General features: G+C 40.3%; 1 protein-coding gene across 3 annotated transcripts; it reads right to left on the bottom strand.

Moving 5' to 3' along the window:
• Positions 1-1,019: 1,019 nt before the first annotated feature.
• On the bottom strand, positions 1,020-22,381 carry STIL (STIL centriolar assembly protein). Of its 3 annotated transcripts, XM_082314128.1 has the most exons (17): positions 21,411-22,381; positions 20,516-20,604; positions 20,178-20,285; positions 18,395-18,510; positions 18,105-18,292; positions 16,862-17,109; positions 15,986-16,069; positions 15,775-15,861; positions 14,060-14,207; positions 12,753-12,862; positions 11,809-11,923; positions 9,910-10,968; positions 8,395-8,560; positions 7,391-7,616; positions 5,239-5,431; positions 4,362-4,615; positions 1,020-2,479 (listed from the first exon to the last, which is right to left on the bottom strand). In XM_082314128.1, the coding sequence occupies exons 3-17, from the start codon at positions 20,267-20,269 to the stop codon at positions 1,651-1,653; spliced, it is 3,915 nt and encodes a 1,304-aa protein (XP_082170254.1). In that variant the 5' UTR covers positions 20,270-20,285; positions 20,516-20,604; positions 21,411-22,381; the 3' UTR covers positions 1,020-1,650. The 3 variants fall into 3 exon arrangements, with proteins under 3 accessions (XP_082170254.1, XP_082170253.1, XP_082170255.1); XM_082314127.1 differs by lacking the exon at positions 20,516-20,604; XM_082314129.1 differs by lacking the exon at positions 21,411-22,381 and having other exon boundaries at positions 20,516-21,033.
• Between the last annotated feature and the right edge of the window lie 11 nt (positions 22,382-22,392).

Below are 22,392 nucleotides of genomic sequence, written 5' to 3'. Positions count from 1 at the left end.
TCTGTACTGGATCTGAAATAGAAAATGGTTTATTTCAACCCCGATTCTTAATCCACAAAGGCCCACAAGGGTGGTAGATGCTGGAAAAGACTTGCATGTGATTGTAATAAATTAATTAGCAATTAGTGCCCACTCAAACACACCATAAACGAACAGTGCAGTCCTTTGGCTTTGAACGGGAAAGGCCCGGGACTTCAGTGTGGGGTGTTTTAATCTCTGGTTTAACACTCTCGGAGCAGGAAAGACAAGGTCAGCACCGCAGGCTGAACTTCTGTTGAGACAATGCCATCATTAAAACAAAGTTTGAACAAACTCCCGTTAAAGCACGTTGCTGCGCTACGGCCAGTAAGAAAACAGATGGTTCACTGTCATTCCGCCCTGTCCTCCCCTCAGGAATGGTGGGAAAGGGAATGAAGTGCCGCTTCCAGGGCCGCTGTCTCATTTCCAAGACCGAGAGGTGAGGACAGCCGTGCTCGCGGAGCCGTGTCCTCAGGCGTACTCGCCCAGGGCGGGCAGAGCTGTCCCAGCCTGCACCGGGCACCCGGGGCTTCCAGCGCCAGCGGGTTACTGTGTCACATAAGACAACAAACAATTAACCGCAAAAATACCTACTACACCTAAAAATTGAACAAAAGTAAAGTCTTAACAGAAATGGAATCGTTAAACAATAAATAACTGAATTCCTCAACTTGTGCAATATCATCACAGGGTGATGGAAAAAGGCTGTTTCATTAATAGACTGTAGTGCTTGATGACAGAATATTTGCATGTTAATACAGAACAAAGTAAAATAAGTTATTTTTGCTTACCCCACCACCCAGTATCGGAATTCTTGAAGAGTTCAGTAGCAAGTGACATCCTCACACTTCCAGTTAGCCATTCTAATCAATGACTGGGAAGTGGCAAATATCTTAAATAAAGGCTACATCAGACAACTGAGGAATATTTTTTTTAATGGGATCTTTGACATTTATGAGCAATATGCACTTCTTAAATAAATAGAAAACATTCATTCAGGGAAAAAAAAAAAAAAAGAAATCACGAAAGTTTTAAAAGTGCTAGTTTTTCCAATTTCCTTCCAGGATTTCATGATATAGACAGTTATATGTGCCATTTTGGCTGAATTCAAAATAATTTAATGCAAAGTAAAGCCACAGTTATACTTCCCTTTCTACCAGACACAACCCCCGCCCCAGTAATCCAACCATGTCAGCAAATTTCTAGAAATTAGTGCTTTAGCTCTCTTACCCCTGCTCTGCCACACACAATATCGATGGCTCACAGTTGGCACAAACATGTAAAAGTCAGTGTTTTAAAAAAGTCAACAGGAGAACATTTAAATAAGCGTCCTTGTTAAAAGTATATTAAGAGTACATCTTGGGCTCAAGTTGGTTCACTTTTTAGATACTTTAAAAACCATGCCTAACTGTAAATAAAAGTGCACACATACTTCAGCGCTGCTCAGCACTGACTCAACCAGGCATTTAGAGGTGTCCCCGACCTGGGCTGAAAACTCAGTTCTGCAAGTTTTACATTGCTACAACAAAGTGACCGCTTCAAAGACAGCTTAATCCTTGGTTTCCTCTAGTCTTTTACAGAGGGCTCCCTCTCAGATTTGAAACGGTGGTTGCCAGCCATCTTGGGGGATGTTCAGAACAACTTTGGCAACTGCCTGAGTTGTTTCACATCAAGAATGGTGCCAACAGAATTCATGCTGTTCGACTGGTTTAATGTTTCAAGGGCTGGAGTATGCAGATTTCCAGGGAAGACCTGAATATCTCCTTCATCTTTCCTGCCAGGCTGTTCAGTGAATTCAACTCTCCCAGGAAACAATTTGGGTTTTGATTTTAAATCCTTTAAAACCTGAACTGAGTTCTCATCTGCTTGATCTGCTCTGGGAGGAAGAATTTCGTTTGTTATATTTCTTAATACAGGGCTGTTTAATTCTGGTGGAGAAGGATTAGTAGTCAGCTCTCTGCTGTGACTTTTTAGCTGGATGGGAAGTCTTCCATCAGTTCTTGTGGATAATTCAGTCCAGTGGTTGAAGCCATCCAACACAGGGGTACAGTTTTTGTCCAGCATGCTTTCACTTTTGACAGCACCAGAACTGCCAACTTGAACCTGCAGTTCCTCTTCATCTTCACTACTGTCATTGCCCTGTATCAGCCCGTATCGCTTCATGTACTTCTTGGTTGCAAAAGACATATTGTTTGGTGAAATTAAGCTAAGACCCACCATGCTCTTGTCCATATTTGTATGCAATAGGTCTTGGAAAGAGAAATCTGCAGGAGGATTTTGGCCTGAGCGACTGAAAGAAAGTCGAGATAACTGATTTTCACTGAGATACTTGAGTGCTATAGCGTTTGCTTCCATGCTCAGATCAACAACATTAGGAGTTAAGCCACACATGCTGACATTGGCAAATGACATATAATTTAGTCCAGGAACCACTGCTTCAGGATTTATGCACGCCAAGATGCTGAAATAAAGCATCAAAAAGTTAGCTGAGTAATGTACGCATTTTACAATATAATCTGATAGTTTCATTTTGCTTGCTGTACCAATTTCTCCTTCCTTCTGAACACCACAGCTCAATCAGCCTGCTCAATGCCAAGATCATACATTCAGCATGTACTAAAAAGCAGCTCTCCAGCTACTTACACTGACAATATCCAAATACAGTGTTAGAGAATTGATGATACTCCCTTCTGCTTCAATACTAACCACAACCCTCGTATGAAGAAGAACCTGCCTCTAGCAGGTTTCAGAGCTGCTTTTGCAGGTTTAAGCTCTTGGTCTATTCTCACCAGTGAACGTGACATTATATGCCTCTGGCCCTAAGACTCCAGATGCTGCCATCCAATCCAAAATTTATAGCTAGATAGAAGATACGAGCCCAGTGACAGAAACCAAGAACATCTCCCCTTTCCCAGTGCATGCCAATTCCAGGATTTTTACAGGAACTCTGACATAGTATCTGTTTCCAGAAGCTTACAAGGTTCTAGTTTTTGAAGGCATCCTTCAGTAATGGAAATGTTCATTGGTTCTGTTGCTTGGTACACCAATTTCTTACATACATTAGGTGTTTAAACACTGAAAGGACAAGCTCTGGTACACTGGTAGTGGTTATAAACTAGCACATTTAGCACCTGCGTCATACACTAGTTCATAAACTTAAACTCCTTGTGTTGAGAGTTAAGACTCTTCCTATTTCACTGAGCAGAGATTCTGAAGTTTCCTTAGGGAGTGTAAACTCCTGGCTCAGATGAACAACCATTAATTATGCTATGGAGTTGCACTACTGTTTCCTTCTCTACTGAGCTATAGACCATTTCTCAGAATTGTTTATCAGTCATGAAAGTGGCAGAAGGAAGAATCCCACCCCACTTCCCAAGTTTGAAGAAAAAAAAAAAAACCCAAGAATTCCAGTTTTGTCTTGTGGGTTCAGTTATTAGTATATTATTGATATTAAAAGAACACTGACAGACTCTCCATCCAGGAAGGTAGCCCAGAAATACCAGAAAAAAATGCCTGATGAAATTCAAGTGAAAAGGAGAGAAAAGAGCTTAGAAACTGTATGACTGGAAACAGCTTTTGATGCATAGCTGAAGAGAAGATTAATTAGGTAAACAACAAAAATCTAACCATCTCCTAACAGTTATACAGTAGTATCAACAAGACAATAAGGATGAAAGTGAAGCTGTACCAGGCAGTTAGCCTATGCCTGAGCAGCTATGTAAGTAAATTTCTGTGCCTCAAACACCTTCTTCAGAAATTACTTCTGCTCCTTCTGTTTCATCAAGGCTGTTTCCCTCCCCAGCCACTGCAGCCTCCCTGTTTGAAGTGAAAGCACTCACAAAAACAAGCAATTAGGACAGAACCAATTTTGATTATGTATCAAAGCCATGATAACAATTTCACTTATACTGGTGAAGTGCAAGACAAGGGTTAAGAAGCAGTGACAAAATATATAGCTGCTTAACGTTCAGCCTCCCAAGTCCAGTGTTTCTCTGGAATACTTTGACATAGCCCAAAGGACTGAAATTACTCAAGGAGCTTCGCTATTATTCTCGGGAATTGTGTGCTACTGCATGCACAATATTTTAAGAATCACCAGATGCTCTAACAGCCAGAGCTACTTGTGTTATATTTAATTAACCTGAGTTTTTCTAGCAGAGCTCTTAAACCTGTCTGAAATACCCATAGCAGGAGCCAGTGTTTCATCTTTGCAAGAAATGCGGACCAAGTTGCCAAACAAAACCCCAGCAGCAGTGAACACAGTTCCTTCTCTTTGCTCATTGAGCCAATCGTCATTTTCAGTTGGATCTACAAATTACTACTCAAAAAACCCAGTATTTTACCTGGCATTCTCCACTTTGTGTGTATTTTTCTTCATTTTGCCAGGCGAGTCAATTGTCACTCCAAGACTCTTCAGTTGTTTGACTGTAGCACTAATCACACTCTCTTTATCCACCACTCCCGTGTCAGTCTCTGAAGTAATTTCTGTTGTATCATCAATATTCTGATACTTAGGACCATCATCATTAACAAATCCTGCTTTAAGAGGCAAGTGATCTTGCTTTTCCGAGGACTTTAAGAGGTGGTTCACTTGGCCCTACAGAAAAAGGGAGCAGAGGAGAGACCACATGGACAAAAACATCATGACATGCAGGAGCTGTCAAAAAACAAAATCCTGGTGTATTCTTATGCAACTCAAAATCCAACTAAATGGGTTAACAGCTTATTCTGACAAACAAGCCAAATTCAGATTCAGTTCAGATGCAATCATGTAAACTCACAGCAGTGTAGTCAAACACTGGAATACCTTATGTTTCAAGCTTTCTGTAAGAGTCTATTCTGAATTTAAACACATCACATACTTGAATCTTGAAGAGTATCAGTATCTGCCCTTTAAGGCAACTGAAGGTAAAATGCTGTGCTATTTTAAAGGGCACTAATTGGGGAAGTTATTAACTGACTTTATCTTTTAACTAAAGAATTATTACTTATTAGGCAGCAGACAGTACTCCATGTATGCATGGAAGAGCGAAGTACAGAATAACCACTTAAACCTTAAAAAATGAAGAACCACAGACTCGGAACTTTTTTGTAGAGCAGAACACGTGAACTTGAAAATTGCGCGCAATTCTCATTCATGCCAATACCACATCAAAACTTCAGCAGTATGCTGTTTTGACTGTTGCATTCAGTGCAGAATATAAAATTTAAATGAATTACCAGTAAGTCCTGGTAAAGCTTCTGATCCTCTGATGGATGCCGAGGCAGCAACGAGGCAGGTGGCTCTGAGTTTTGCTCACTTGTTACCACCACGTGGTTGCTGGCTCCCTCTGTTGGTTCTTTCTGTAAAGACACGCTAACACTTCCTTCCAAGGATGAACTGCGAACAAGTGCTTGGGAAACGTTTCCATTTCTGAAAGAGAACACCGAGATAGCTAGATATTTCCTTGAAACAGAAAGCACAAGTATCACTACGGGTACCTTATCTTTTCATGAACACCAGAAGAGGAGAAAAATCGAGTACTAGAAACAGATCCTAACATTTCTCCGTTTGTCTTTTGCAGGAGGCTTTGCTCCTTTCTGCAGTCATTTTCTTTCAAAAGTCATTTGAGGACTGAGGAGATACCCCCCACAATGTGAAACTACAACAGCCTGACCTAGTTTTTCAAAAGATGATTTGAAAACGGCAATGGCTTCTCTGGACTAGTCAGAACCCAGTGACACTCTATGACTTAACCTTAAAGCAGATGACATTAAAGTTATTAACAATTTGGAATTTGTCTTATGTTTTCAGCATTTTTATGGAGACTTAAAAGCCTTTAGGAGTAATGTATCTTCCATACGTTCTGAAACATGACTTATTGAAAAAGCCATTTTTACCAAGGTGAGTAACTGATCACAAGATTCCTCTGGTAGTTTAAAACCACTTTAAAAACTTCTCAAAGACACTGTTCCAAGTACACACATACACAATGCACACTGAGTATCATGAACTGAGAACAAACACCTAGTTGAAATATTTCTCAATAGCAGATGTGAAAGAGGAACCATAATCTATCCTGAAGTTTCCAGATAAAAAGGGTAAATATTCTAGAATGAGTTACAATGCAATGCTCTGCATCCCCTTCAGCTAGCTGGTGTGTGCATCGCATAAACCTTTTGAGACCAGACATATCAATAGTACTATCATCCTGAGGAGATCCTTAAGCAACCCTCCTCCCCCTTCCTGTTCCTCCTCAGGAGACAAGTGCAAGATAAGGGAATTTCAGAACTCAACTGATCAATTGCCTGTGTTGAAAGCGATAAGATTTAAATCACGTGACATACTAGATAGTCAATGTAGGTTATCAGTTACTGTTACACTAGCAATTATTCATCATTCCCAAAAATGTTCCCCTCCTCCTCAAAGAAATGTGGGTGATGCTCTACATTCTTCCTACAAGATACTCATACAGCTATTTTACAAGTTTACGAATCCAAGTTGAAGAGAACCTTAAGATGGCATCTCTATAAAGTACAACATTCAAAAGACTGATTTGAATCAGTAACATTTATGGTAGCAGTATATGTTTGCAGATAATACTCTAATCAAGGGCTATGAATATTTAAGTTATAGCTTAATTATCATCATCTTTCCCAATATGATTATTTTAGAAACCTAATTTAACTGGAAGAGTATTCCCCCTCCTTTGGTCTTTTATACTTGGAGAATATTAGATCATTAGAAGTAATACATTGTTGAGCTATTCCCTGTGTAAAAATAACATCCATACAGATAATTAAAAATATTTTAAAAATCACTTCCCAAATTAGTCTGAGATTAGTCATTGCACTATAGCAAATCTGAGCTTAAAAATAATTAAATTAACAGCAGTGAAGTTGGTACCTGCATTCAGCACACACAAAGTAATTAGGTGTAAAACGCAGAAAAATTCAGGGAATGGTCATATAATCATAAACCCCTCATCCTAAGCCCCTCAAAATTGAAAGGGTTCTGCACGCTGACAGGGAAAAGCCACTGTAGGAAAACAACTGACTACAGCAGCATCCCCTTTCCCCCGTCAGGATTTAAGGTAAGAAAGGGAATGCTGCCAGCACTGTACATGTTTCTCCAAGTTAAAGGCTTTTGCCGTCAGCTGCTGCTGATAGGTAGGCTAGCTAAACGTGCATGACTGATAAATGCAGACTCTAAAGGCAACTGTGTTTTGGTGAGCTGTACAATTCGAAGCATGATTAAAAAACAAAGAAGGGAAAGAACACAACAACTGAAATCAGGTGACTGTAATTCCTGAAAAAAATAATTATGAAAGTAGTCACTTATGAAAGGCAGTTCAGCTTATTATGTGAACACAAGATATTTCTGGTTACTCACTGGAGAGTGTTCTGATTAGTTCCTTCTTCCACAAGATGAATACTGTCTACAAAGCTGGGCATGTCAACCACCTTTAAGGAAGAAGCAATACTTGTATTACTTGCATCTTGTTCAGCATTAATTGAAATGCTTATGTCTTCCTTAGAAATCTCTTCATCTTCTTTTTTTCCTTGTGGCATGGAGTCGTCTTGTTTTTCTGAGGCTGTGTTCCAAAATAAGCTAGCACCTAGAAGAGAATTAGAGATTTACCCATTTAAGGGAAGTCATTACTATCTTCTGAGACCCTTTGGCTTTGTAAAGCTAGAGGAATAATTTCTTCACATTCAGTTTTTTTTTCACCATTTAAAAAGCAATTTAGGGATTAGAACAGCTAAGAGTTGCCAAAACATCATTCAAGTCCTGGTTTCTTCCAAAGCATACTTGACGAAAAGAAATGGTTGTATTAAAGCATTTTAATACATTGACCTTGAGCCAGTTTGAAAATTTCCTCCAGACTAACCACAGTATTTCCATGGATTTAACATGAACCGATACATTAATATGTAACTTTATAGACACAGCTGCATAACTTGCTAAAATTAAAGCAAATACAGTCTCCTCTCCATGCATGTAAATGCATGACTTACAAAAAAACATCAATAATATATTTAATAGAACATGATATGGGATAGGAGCTATTACTTTTAAAAACAGTGTATTAATTAAAAAAAAGATGTGGACTTTTTCTTTCAATAAGGCACAACGTAAAATAGAAGACCTTGCTAAAGCTATTGCAAAAAGTAATTCTTCCAGTGATGCCAATCACTGCCACTGCAGCCCAACGACAAAAGTAGCTCCAGCCTAAACTTGCAAGTATCACCTAGAGAACTTAGCTGGTGTTTGTATCTAGGTGCACGCTTGTGTACGTTCAGCATTTCTGCAAAACATTCCCTCCACGCCCAAACAAATCACAGGAACATCCGGATAAAGTGATGCCAGTCTATTTTTAAAGACTAAAGTGTTACCTGTGCTCACAGCAATGCTCACACTTTTCCTCACATGTGAGCCGGCTGAGGACTGTGTTTCCATAGAAACAAGGTCCCCTTGCTTCTCAGGCTGCAGAGCGTTGCTAGCTGCAGCTGGTTCAGAGGAACAAGCCTGACGAGCCTGTGCTTCCAATAAGCGTTGGATCTGCAACGGTTATCAGAAAGTTATAATTCGTACAACAAAATATAATGTATAATAGGCAAAAGTGAATTACCAAATCGGGCTCCTCTAAGGTCTGGATTCAAATCCAGGCTGCATTGCCACAGAAGTCTGATAACCTTCCAGTTCTCAGCAATGCATGCAGCATAAATCAGAACATCAATTTTGACATTGGCAGAGCTAGCCAAGAAGAGGTTTTAGGCACGCTGGCAGAGCTATGCCAAGACAACTTGAGTAAAGCCTATTTGCACTACACTTGTTGGAAGTATTCTCTGTCCCTTTCATTCACATACAAAGCCTATTACTGACTTACCAGCCAAGCATTTATATGCCAACTGTCCCTACACCACGCTAAACCAACTTTGTATTAATTACAAAGCTAAGCACTTAAATGATAAAATTAAGGTTGCCCAGGCAATGTTCACTCCAGTGTTTGCATCCACCCTGTTCACCGATTAGTTCACAGTCCATGGAGAAATACCGTAACAGTGAAGGCTGCATTTATACAGTAAGGACGGCTTTCCCTCCCTCATGCTTTGAGAGCTTAATTTTACATATAGCAACTATATCTGAAGCATTTCAGTTGCAATTTTCCAGTTCAAGTAGGAAAAATATGTATTGTGAGCAATTGTTCCAACTTTCCTATTCTTATTGTTCATCACCAGCAGCAAAACGTAAACTCTGGCTCTTCAGTCAAAATCATACCCTGCAAAATACAGGGCCAGCACTGTAACTCAACAGGTTGATATTTTGAAGAAAAGTAACCTGGTATTAAAACAGAACTTAGGGAGAGCAGCAAAGCCCAATTTTTCAGCCCAGCAACAAACCCCTGATAAATCCTGCCAGTCTACTGCAAACAGACAACTGAAGTTTTCTAACCAACAGCCTCAATAGCTCAGGAAGCTGCAGGCTTGAAGGTGGGCAAAGCAACACATGAGAACGTTCTGTGCGTCACCTGTACGCTTACAATAATTCCAAAGTCTATAGCCCATGCAGTAATTTTTTTTACATAGACATATATATCGGAAAACATTTATATAGAAGGCATATCAGTTTGCATTATAAAACAGTCTGCTAAAAGGCAAACCTTCATGTTATGGAAATATGATAAAAATAAATGCAAAAATCTAATCAGGAGTCAAACATTTTTCATTTGTTTTAAGGGACACCAATTAGCAGAGCTAATCAGGACCCTCCTGCACTCCCAAACTGGACCTGGTATGACAGGCTCCCTTGTTCCAACAAGGATAGACAAAAGTTAGTTCCTTTGGCAGGGGAACTATCAAAGCATAATCACTAAGAGGGCAGAGGGGAAAGCTGCCATTTCCACAAACCTGAGCTTGAAGTAATTTGAGTTGTCTATCTTGTTCTGTAAGAACCCGGTACGCATCTGGAGATAATCCCATCATTCCATTATCTGATCCTGCTGTAGAAGCGGGCACGTGCAGGCACGGTGAGTGGGCTGCACAAAACTGCGGACTAGAGGGGCTTGCACTTGAAGGCAGTCTTACTCCAGGCGATAAGCTATTGTCAAGAGAACAGTTCCCCATTTTCCCATGATATCCCATGCTTATAGGGCTGCTTGTGGTATATCCTGGATTGCAACAAATATTTGGACAAATGATATTTTGATGGAGCACTGCACATGGATTCTGTTGAGCCAGCTCTGATTGGATTTCCGCTCCATGTTTGGGGCTCATTTTACCAATTCCTTGCCATGAGTTTATTGGATTATATTGGATGGAAGCAGGAAACTGACAGTTGCATGCACTGGCTGGACAGCAAGGTGGCACTTGAACTGGCACCTGCAGCTCTGGTGGTCTTCTGCAGCTCTGCAGTGAAAAAGCAGAGGTGTAGAGGACTGGCTGCGTAACAGCAGAAAGCTGCTTGGAACTGGATATTGATGTTCTTCTAACTGGGTGCTCTCCCTGCTGTGCGACTCCATCGGGATTTAATACAAGTCTTTCTGATGGCTTTCTGGGGTGATGCACAGATGTGTCCGGGGAAGGCCCACTACAAGGGGTTGAAGGAGAAGAAGATCCGGAACTTTTTCTTGATTGAGGGCAAGCTTTCTTACAGTGCAACTGTTGCTGTAGTAGAGCTTGCTTTCCTCTGGAAGGCCTTGAAGTTGGAATTTTCTGGTTTAAATGGTTTGGTAATTGCCTCAAAGAGGGATCTCCCATACTAGCAGAAAAGTCTTGCTTGTCTTCAGAGTGCTGGGTGGGGTAATATGTAGGTCCCAAGCACCATTTCTTTTTAATAGGCTGCTGTAGCGCTGAGGGTAGACTTTTAGCATTTGAAGTCCCCATAGGCTTAGACGATTGTCCTGATTCTATGAAACTCCCATCCAAAACAAGTGACAGTTCAGGAACTGAAGGAAAGATCCTGGTAACCTGAAGGGACAATTACACAAGCAAGTTTAAGATAATTTTAAAATATTGTCTTTCAGCTCTTCACATGCAGAATTTCCAAGAAAATGTTTTCATTTAAAATCAGTATATGATCATTACTAGCTCCAAGCCAACTACACATTGAATACTTTTCTAAAGATTGGAGAATCTAGATACAGAAAAAGCAGCAAGATCTCTAGGATCATTCTTAGAAGGCAAAATTGCTTTCACACAGCGTAATAGCCATGTCTATCAAATGAATGCTCCATGTCATCCTGGAGAGCATTTCAGAGTATGGATCTTTCCCCTGCAAGAAGAGGGTTATATGTTCCCTCTTACTATTCTTAGACCCAGTAGATAGGTGCAACAGAACATATTTTATAATGCAAAACTGTCACATCCTTCTAGACTTATGCTGTATGAGGGCTCCTATTTCATTATATATGTATATGCTTCAGTAAAAAAGGACAGACCAGCAGATCTTTATTTCATTTACCCAGAAATACACAAGAAAGAGTTTGCTGCCTCTATCTTTGCTTCAGACATCATGGCTCTTCCATTTAATGGTAGCAAGATTCCCAAAGTAGAACCTACTACCTCGGTTCCCAAATTCTAGCATATACAGGAATTAAAGTGTCTATAATCCTGGAAAAAAGCAGGTTAAGTAGAGCAGGGGTTGGGACTCTTGGTCCATTTCTTCAGTTCTGTTTTCCCCTGAAAAAAAGTTGCAAGTTTTTTCCACTTTGAGACACAAGCTTTATACTCTCCAGTCCCCTTACAATGAGCTTTGCTGCTGTAAGTGTCACATCTAGAGATGCCTAGAACAATTATTTACTTAGTTACCTGTTGACTCACGGGGTGAGGACTTGGAATTGGTCTGGGGGACAAATCCTCATCTTCTACACCAGAGTCGTGATCGCTTGCTGACAACTTGCTGGGTGAACAGCCTTGGGAAGGACTAAAACCAAAATAAATCAAACTAAAAATGTTTGCTTCTCAGATTTGGCAGCAGTAACATAAATCTTCATGTTTTTCACTGTGCCATCTACAGTGCAATATCAGCATCATTTTTTTGGGAAGCAGCTGCTATATATCTCCTCCCTGGTTAGCTAGGGAGTTCACACAGCAAACAGTTCTAAGATCAAACAGTGAAAATACAAATGCTGCTTTTGGGAAAAAAGATACTAACCCTCCCTCCCTGCACCCTCAGACATACACACCTTTTAAGTGACATTCTAACAGCAAAGCACTGATTTATATTAGAAAGATAGGGAGTGCTACAGTAAAGATTGTAACATTGTTTAAGGGAAAATAAAGGCCATCTTATAGTCATAGATAAAAATTTGATGGATAAATCAAGTGCTTAAAAATCCCTACGTTTCAGCCTATCCAGGTCTCACAGCTCTGAAAAGTCGGAAGGAAAAAGGAATTTTTACCAACTTAAGTAGATTTCAATTAGAGATTTGCTTCAAAGGACAGATCTCACAGAAAGCTTAATACAGTGAACTAAGCTCCATCTGTAGAGCTTAGAAACATCCACTGTATAAATTACAACCATCAGTAGCAAGATTAGAACTACGAGTAGTTTTTCTTGGAATATGGTCAGCTTGACAGTCTTACTTGAAGAATATTAACACTAGGAATAAAAAAAAGCACATACACAGATTTTAATGCAAGAAGATCACTGTATGCACAACTAAAGCAACACCTGGCACAACAGAGGTCAAAAAGCCTCACATGCAATAAATATTCAATTTTTGCATATAAACGACATCTGAAAGATTTACCTTCTGATAGGAAGTTTCTTGCAAACTCTGCTGAAGAACTCAGTTTCTGCATTTTGTTTTTCTGCACTCAACTCAAACTGGATAGGGCTCTTGTCTGAAGGTTCAACATTCTGGAATGAAATTTTCTGTATTTGTGAAGCATGAAACTTTCAACTTTTTATCACTGAGGTACTACTCACAAAGAAACAGTTTTAGGGACGTTTATATCTGATTATTTGCTGCTTGTCCTCTACTTTCAATTCTCAATTCTTTCACTGCTACAAGGAGGCAGGCAACTTCCCTTCCTGTTTAACACTGTTCCCCCTGCTACTCTAAAGTAGTTGGCCTAATTATAGCCATGAGCAGATGCTTCCTTGCTGTAACTGCTTAGATACTCTTCCACAACCTTCCACCACTATAGGAAACAGCAACTGTTCCTATACTGTTTCACACACCACAGCTGGGCAAGCCCTGGAGATAACAGAAGTAAGCCTCTGTTAAGAGGCCTGTCGTCTTCAGAAAGCTAAGCTGTACCTAGGCTAAAGGTGGAAGGCAGCCCCGAACAGGGAAATTTAATTGGAAAGAGAACAGAGTAAACAGCACAGGACACACATTACACTAGCTGCTTCTCTGCCAGAGCATAGGAGCACTTATCAACAGATTAACAATTCAACTTCAGGTTCTGTACAAGTCTAGGAAAACATGTAAGGAAGTGAGACTTCTTAGAATTTCCTCAAACCTTATTAGTTATCTCACAGACAATGTATCACCAAATTCTTTCAATGAGTTACTTTGCACAAAGATAAAATTCTTCCTGCTTTGTTACTGTAGCGCTGTAAGAGATCTGCAGATTAGTAACCACTGAATTCCCTTTTGCATTCAACTTCAAGCAAAGCGCAAGTACGTGCTTTGCTCTCCAGAAAGCATCAATGTGCGTTACCCACAGCAGTTGTTAGATGTGTCCAGCACGCACACAGCATACCAGATTAACAAATGCTACAGGAAATCAGAATCTCTGCTCATAAAGCCAAAAGGTCACTAGTAAGAAGGAGCACTAACCAAGTCCAACACAGCACACTACGTTAAAAGACAGATTCTTAATCCTATTAGAAAGGTGAGCAGTTGCTGGCTTTAGAGGTCATCTCTCAATTTGAGAGAGAAACTGAATTTACAGTAATCACTGTAAAAAGGTAGCTTCATAGAGCTACATACTTTTCAAACACTGAAGTCTCATTTGCGTCACATTATAGCAACTCCTCCTTTTAAGTACTCACACTAAAAGTCAAATTTTTAAGTACCACGATGCAGTAGGAAACCAAGCCACTTACTTTGAAGAGGTGTACTGTTTCATTGCAAGTTAAGATCTGAAACCCTAGTTCAGTCTGTCCACTGCATGGAACGCACTCATAAAACTCTGGTTCCTTGTGTGTCAATGAATAAAGCACAACAAGAAAACTCCCAGATTCTGAAAAAACCCTAAAATAGAAAAAAAACACGTCTTAAAAAAAAAAACTTAAGAAACATAAAGAAAGCCTTTAGTTTCTCAATATACTGAGTAAACTATCACACAGTTTAGCAAACTGGTGAATCACTGCATTTTGAGCAGTACTGAGCTATAGATAGAGCAGATAGACTTATGACTGATGCCACATGCAAGAATCAAAGCAAAGTAGAGAAATGGGAATAATTTGTCTACTTTCTAGTTCAAACCTTTAGGATCACTTAGTACTTTAAATGAATTCCTGGAAGACTTCAATCATAGCATAGAAGAAAACATCTATAAAAACGATATTGTGATTTTTTTTTTTTTTTATAATTCAGTTGAAGATCTATCATAAAGACACTTAGTGTTTCAGTTATCCCTAAACATTCAAAAAATGCTCATTAGCAAACAGATTTTTTTTTTTAAGAAAAATTATATTGAAGTTTTTTCTACAGGTTGAGAACAGTGAGTAACAACAGTCAACATTTAACACAAAAGATCATTGTAATATGCTTCTTTGGGGGGTGGGGGTGGTGTCTGTTTTTTCTTTAAATAATATATGTGATAGAGAAAGCAGTAGGAACAAGATACTTGAAAAAATGCATTCACACACAACTTTAAAGTTATACTTGCAACTTAAGAGTTAAAAATGTATGATGCACAGATTAAGCGGTTAGTCTGCAGAGGTTAATTCTGTTTGCATGGTTCATCAAATCTGCCTAATCCACTTCCAAGATGGAATCAGTGAAAGTTAATGAGCATCAAGCATCTAACTTGCCTATCTAATAATCTAATTGGGCTCTTATCTGTATTCGGGCATATTTAAACTGTTAAGGGAAAAAAGTCTATTCTGTAATTACAGGCACATCTGTTCACCAAATGTGGTTTTATTTCATAGTTTAAAAGCAAGTGTGGTTGAGCAGAAGAAATTCTTATGCATACAGCATAGCAGCTTTAAACTATAAACACCTGAACTGCCTCCCAGCTTCCATATAAATAGAATTTGGCAAATGTTACAAGTGAAAAGATGTAGAGAATGAGGAATGATTATCTACTAACATCACAATGAAAAAAAATATCAGAATGCAAAAACTATAAAACAGAATATTTAGCAGGAAGTCGTAACAAGACAGTACTAGCTGCAAATCAATATATTTCAACAGGTTGGTCAGATACAACCAGGGAGAAAGCTTATGTCAAAGAAAACACCCATAAGAAAAGTTCAAAACCAAAACCCCACCACTGTTTAAACTACTGTTTCCTGCTTGCTGCTTCTTATTTAAACTAAAATGCAGTGACCTTCATGATATTAATGTTTACCCTCTTCTGTCTTTGAGATATCAGCCCAGCTTTCTAACATTTCAGTCATAGAAAATTTGTGAGGCAGAAGTCAAAACCAGAGAGAAAAATTAAAACAGACAGCCTTACCTTCTATATAACATATGAATCACAGAATTCCCTCAAATATCTTTGAACAGCACCCATGTTGCCATGCATTTCTGCGGAATACATTTTTAGGCAGCCAATAGCTTCTATGTTTTATAGATAAAAGTGACTTGCCTTTCTTGAATTGAAGAACTGAATAAATATCGCAAGCAACAGGCCCAGACTTGAGGACTACAGATATGAGTAACTCCACTCAGCCAACTATAAGTAAGAAGAAATATCCAATTAGAGACAGTTCCATTACTGAGTTTCCACTATGTAATTCCTCAAATACATCTCAAATCAATATGTGTATTAATCTGTACAAACAGAGCCAAACACTTACACTCCAACTAATGGCAGAGCATAAGCCTTGGGATCAGACTCGAGCAGCAAAAGCAATTTTCGTGTCTGGTCCATAGTAAGGTAGCTGAAAGAAAAGAGAAGTTGGGTTTTTTCAGTGTTTTAGAAGGCAGTCTTTCAGAAAAAATCCTGAAGAGACAAATACAAGTTTAGAAAATACTGTAAGAGAAAAAGTTCAGGGAAAAAAAATGCAAAACCATTCTTCCTCCATATTTACAGTAACTCCTCAGATTTTCATCAGTTCCCTGTGTATCAAAGAATTATCAAGGACAAAATGTGCTTAGTATTATGGTATTCACAACAAATCCAGAAGTACAAGTCATGTTAAATTTGAAGAGTAACTTTCAGAGAGGCGTTCACAAGGTCTCTCTCCAAATAAAATGGCATTCAGTTGCTTCAAGTTAATTCTCTGATCTGTCCTTAATTCACCCTACTAAATTAGTTATCAGTCAGAATAACGATTCCCCAATACCATCTTACAAGCATGATTAACAGAAAAAGCTTTAGTCCACATTCGTCTGATTTTCATTCTAGGGCAAGAAATGACATTGTTAAAAAAGCTGGATGCTGTTTATATTTGTTATATTAACTAGAGGTGTGTGTCCCCTGCCCCACTAGGAAGATCCTTCTACTGAAGTCAAAAGCAAGAACTCCTGCTGAATCAGTTAAGCTTTTTGCCCTACCCCATTTCCTGTTTCTTGTTTTAAATTTTTCCAAGTTCAAGAAGTTATGTTATTTTTATGCCAGTTATTTTACTAAAAAGCAAAGCACTGGTTGAGATCTCACCTACCTACCTGCTTTAGGAAATGCAACAAACTGCCAGGCAACCTTGATAGCTTTAGCATCACCCTTTACTCACCCACATTTGTAAGTTCCTTGAACTTGTGCAATATTCATAGGACTGTTCAAATTTCTTGCTAGGGCTGTGGGAATAATTGGGACAGACTTCACAGGGGTGTATTCCAAGGTATTTGCTGCAGTAATAGAAGCCCATTGAAAATTAAAATGTAGATTATCCAGGTTTTCTGTGAAAACAATGTGAGCTCTAACAGTTAGCAGTTTAGAAAGATCCAGTGATTCTTTAGTGCACAGACTGTGCTGCAGACCCTAGAAGAAGGGAAAAGAGAAAAGTTAAATACACTAAATTGTCTCCATATGACTACCATGATTCTAGTTGTATTACACTAGGAACTCAAATCATTCATCACAGCTACTACTGCAGTAGGCACTGTATAAAAAGCTGTTAACCCAGGTCTCCAAAGCTCATGGCTATACTGAATATAATGAATAATGTAAAATACACTTGAAATTAAGCTATGCATAACTTAGCATTGTTTTATGATGTATTCAAAAACCTGGGGTTACTTAAATTGTACAAAAACTGATAAAATAACAAGCAACTAGAAGGCTCAAGGTGATCTGTCAAAGTTTTCTTACTTGCATTCGAGAAATTTGTATTTTAACATCTGGATGTATCATAATGAGAAAGTTCAGATGCAAAGTAAGTATTATTTGTATTATAAAATACACACAACAACAACTACAGGCAAACATTTACAGGAATGGAAGGTGTATTTACCAGATTATATGTCTACAGCAGAGCACAGAAGCAACAGGCACACGTTTCAGCTATAACTACTAACCTACATAGACTTTACATACTTTCTTGCAAGTCACTCGCCTAGCAATACTTTATCATCAACAATTACGCAAATATTGCAACTCGTTCACAACAGATTTGAAGGAAAAAGTTGGGTTTTTTTGTTTAAGTAAGTTTGCTGCAATCACTGATGTCTTGCTGGTTTTGGTGGTCAGACCAGCTGAAAAACTTGGTCAGACAGCAAGATTTTAGTCCAAGATTAAAGACCGTGTGATCCTTAAACACCTGTGAAGACTAACCGATTTTAAGTTTCCGATACACTTTTCAATGACACTCAAGCAGCTCATTTCACATAATCAACTAAATAGTCCTGCTTCAGCCACAACTTTGCTGTGGCTGAAACTGATGGTGGTTGGAAATCAAGCCCTGCGCATATTCCACTCTCCTGCCTAGAAGACAGTTTATTGTTTAAGTGACCCAAAAGTTGCCAAGAGCTGCCTACCTTGAAAGCCAAGCTGATATCTTCAGCATTGTGCACTATAATATTATCTGAAGAAGGACCCCAGGCATTAATTGTACATGGAATCAAAAAGTCTCCAGGAAGGGACGCAGTTGGAATTTTGCCTGATCCACCAGCAACTTCTCGACCAGGATCAAAGCGGTCTATTGTTAGTGTTATGCCTTCCCCATCTTTAAAATAAATAAATAAAGTCAGAGTCCAAGAGCAACAACTCAGGCTCCTTCATAACACCTTGCTCAACCAACCAATGTCTACCTGATGTTTAACATTACCTTCATCTACTGCAAGAGTCCCAAGCAAAAAACAGGAAAATAATTTCTTTTCATTCTGCTTAGCATGGCGATAGGCAAGTCGCAAGGTTTTCTCCATCATAGATAATTTTGGGTTTCTAAAAAGAGACAATAAACAAGTTTAAGACCCAAATTATTTCAATGCTTTCTTAAAAAGTATTTGTTCTATTGCAATAGCTACTACATCTTTTTTTGTCCTTTAAAAAGAAAATATACAGAAACAGCCCAAAGCCCTAAACAACAAAAAGGTAAGAATTAACAACATTGTACAAAATGTCAATAGAATTTTAGCTCCTGTTCTGTGCATCACCCCAACTATTCATATTCAAGAAAGCCACATTTTAACTGAGGCAGCTCCACAGAATGCTCTGTTCGATCATTTCAACAAGAATATTTTGGCTTGACTACTCCAGCCAACCTACATCAGAGGGGAAATGTTTCTTCCTATGGAAAATAAATAGCAAGGAGAGAGAAGAGCTTTTTTCTATACAGAGTCAGTAACAAGAGGAGAGAAAAGTTTTTTTCATCTGATGGGCAACATTGTCACAAGAAATAGAGGTGAACACAAGTGAATTATTTTAATAGAAGGTGGAAAAAGTTAGAAACACGAAGACCAAAACACAGAACCTCTAAGAAGTCTCCTAAGTTTAAAGAGTAGAATAGGCCAAAAAGCTTAATTAATTTTGATGTGGTGTTCTCTCAGTTCAGCACAATATTTAGTGTGGATGCTCAAAGCAGCAGCAGACTGGGCTCAATGACACAGGAATGCAAGGATGGAGAAAAATTAGGTAATTATAAAAATCACTATTTAGTAAAAAAAAAAAAAAAAAGTAGTAAGTTTGGAATCTAGGGCAGTAAATACAGCAGCATTATTTTAGCTTGAGATAGCTTATCTGATTTTGACTTGGAAAGAGGTCAAAGTTGAAAATGAAGCTACTGGTTTATGTGAATATTGTGATGATGGCTCATATCCTATCTGCTCAAGATTAGCTAAGTGAAGTGCCTCCCTAAAAATAAAAGTAATTTATTTTAAACTTTGTTAAAACTTGGAGGTTTTAATATTAACTCAAAGAACATTATGTGGCAAGTACAAGTGGAGACCCCTCTGACCTGCATGTAAGGGCTGTCCACCCTTACATGCACATATATGCATATACTTCCTCTAATAACTACAGCAAGATTTTTGTAACACCTATCTAAAAATTACCCATTCAAGTAATAAGGACCAATTTTTACCCTCCATTTGTTTGGAAATATCCTGCCCTAGAAATTCACAAGTGCTTCAGATTTGCCTCTAGACTCATTCTAAACAAACAAACAAACTCAGAACTTTTAGCATTTTAATCCAGATTCCTAAAGCAAGCAAAATGCTTCATTTTAAGTTTTACTTGAAGCATGCTATCTGTATCCAGTTTGTCAAAAATATATTTTTCTCTGTAAATATTTAGAGACAAGGAAAAACATGTTAAAGAAAACTACCAATATGCAGTTACTTTTACAGCTTTCCATATGGGAAGGAAACCGAAAGAAATTGTAAGTTGGACTGAGGCATCTCCAACTCATTTGACTGCATTACACCACAGAAAGGGAAACTCTCAAATCTTTCCAGTGAAAATCCCTATATACTTATAATGAACACACTGGTTGTTTCTTTTTCCTTTGTGCCTTGTCATACACTAGACTCAAAAGATAAAAATGAGACTTTGAATCATATAATTCTTAATTTATTTTAACCTTTAGCTGCTAAAAAAAAGGTTATTCATACCTGTAGTAGGTAATATGTGAACCAATAACATCACCCATAGGGACTGGGTCCCAAAGTGCACACTTTGACAGAGGGAAACTGAAAGGGACCATTCTTTCGGGAACAAATCTGGGAAGAAGATCACAGAAATAAGAAAGGAAAATGGATTAAGCTTAGTACTTTCAAATAGCATTTATAAGAAGGAACAAGGGAGTAACACTGTAAGAAAACCAATGAATAGGATACATAAGCTGTTGGTACATTTTCTTTCAAGTTCAGGCCAATGAAACAGAAACTCTGTCCTACGAAGTTGTCAAGGATATGAACTACAAAGTCAACACAAAACTTCCGTTTTCTACCTGACAGTTCTTTCATGTAATCTTGGAAGATGTGTAGGCCAAACTACAAGTTTGCAGATAAAGCTCAAGAAAATGCTGTTCTGGATATACTGTCGGAAAGGAAAAGATTATCAGTCATTAGAAACTCCCACAGCACACAGGAAATCTTGATTTAGCAAACTTTAACATTAGATCAGCTTCCAAGAGCCCTGTTTTAGTCACTTTTTAAAGTCAGCATTCAATCCACTTAAGCTTTGAAGACTTCTGAAATAAAGCCTTGGCTTGACTCAAATATTATACTGCAAAAATTGCAATCAGACTTCAAAGATGCCTGAATAAATTAGTATGTAATTATGCAAACTTATTTACACAAGCAGGATTACATTTTTTTAAGAGTTGCCTAAACCAAGTCTGTTAAGTAAAGTCCAAAACCTTTGACAGTCCACAGCACTTGAGAAATATCTCAACACTCTTTAATGAATAAACGAGAACTTCCTTTGTAGGTATCTGAGGCGTCAAACTTTGCCAAGGTGCTTTCTTTGCATCTCCCCAAGTTCCCACGAAAGAAGTTTCTCTATTTTTACAGAGGCTCTCTAAGCGACTCACGTATCTCTCATGTTTCCAGCGACAGTTAATTGATTCACATTAAAAGCTAAACGCCCACCAAAATAATTCCTAATTTAGGCTTGTAAAAGGGGAAACTTCTTTAAAGCCCCACTGTTTTCACCCGTTTTTGGCAAGCACGGATCAGAAACACACCCCCACAGCTCTTTATAACCAGAGCCACACTCGCAGAGCGGCATCGGGCCCGGCGTGCGCCCCGAAGGCCTGGGGGCGATGCACCGCCCTCCCACCCTTTGCGAGGAAGGGTGGGGCGGACCCTCCCAGAGCGGTTTCCCCGACGTGGAGCGGGTACCTCAGATCTAGGCCGGGCAGAACAGGGTCCATGCGGGGCGTCCGTAGCTCTGCCCCCTCCTCTTCTCCCTGCCGTGGGGCACCGGCGTGGGGCCTGCCCGGGACAGCCCCTCCCTCAGCCAGGCGCCGGAGGGGGCCTGCCAGCGTCCCCTGAGGGAGGAGGGGAGCGGCCAGTGACACCCCCTCCTCAAGGCCTAACTGCCGCCGCACTCCCTGTAGGGAGGCACCAGGAACCGCCTCGCCTCCCGCTGCAGCGTCCGCGGCAGGACCCGACCCGTCCCGCCCCGCTCCGGCGCCTTCCTCAGCCCACGACCGACCCCTCGTTCCCCGCCGCCAACAGCCGCCAGCCAATCAGAAGGCAAAACCGGCCACGCTCCCGCCCCCACTGCCCGCTACAACCCAATCGGCGCGCGGTAGGGAACCGTTCGGTCAACCAATCAAAGCGCACTCCGAGGTACCAACCGCCAGCGCGCGCGCAGGGGATTTAAAAACGCCAGCGGCCTAATAAACGGTCAGCGGGAGGGCGGGGAACGCGCAGGCGCAGTGCTGCGCGGCGGAGTTGCCATGGCAGCGCGGGGCGCCGCCATCGCCGGGCCGGGTCGTAACGGGCCGTGTCGGCTGACGTGGGTTTCAGAATAAGCCGACACAACCGTCCCGCATGCCCGGTCCTGCTGGAGCGTCTCTCCGGCTTTGGCCTTTCCCAGCCGGGTGTCCCGGGGCGTGAGCCACCCGCAGCCCCCGCGGCTCGGTTAGGGCCTGCATCCGGGCACACGCTTGTGACAACCGTCGGGGCTCGGTGGCCGGTCGGGAGGGCGGCACGTCCCTCGCCGAGGCGGCCCCCGTAGCAGCGGTACGGCCCGGCCGCTTCGCCCCGATCCCTGCGGCCCGCGGAGGCCTGTGCGTTGCACGTTGCGCACCGGACCGGGAGAGGAGCGCATCGCGGGCCGCACGGCGGCCGGCGGGAGGGCGGGCCGGCGGCAGCC

Source organism: Platalea leucorodia (genome assembly GCF_965183815.1).
Source record: "Platalea leucorodia genome assembly, chromosome: 5".
Taxonomy (NCBI): domain Eukaryota; kingdom Metazoa; phylum Chordata; class Aves; order Pelecaniformes; family Threskiornithidae; genus Platalea; species Platalea leucorodia.
Note: the sequence above shows the minus strand (reverse complement) of the source record. Positions and strands in the feature narration are given on the sequence as shown.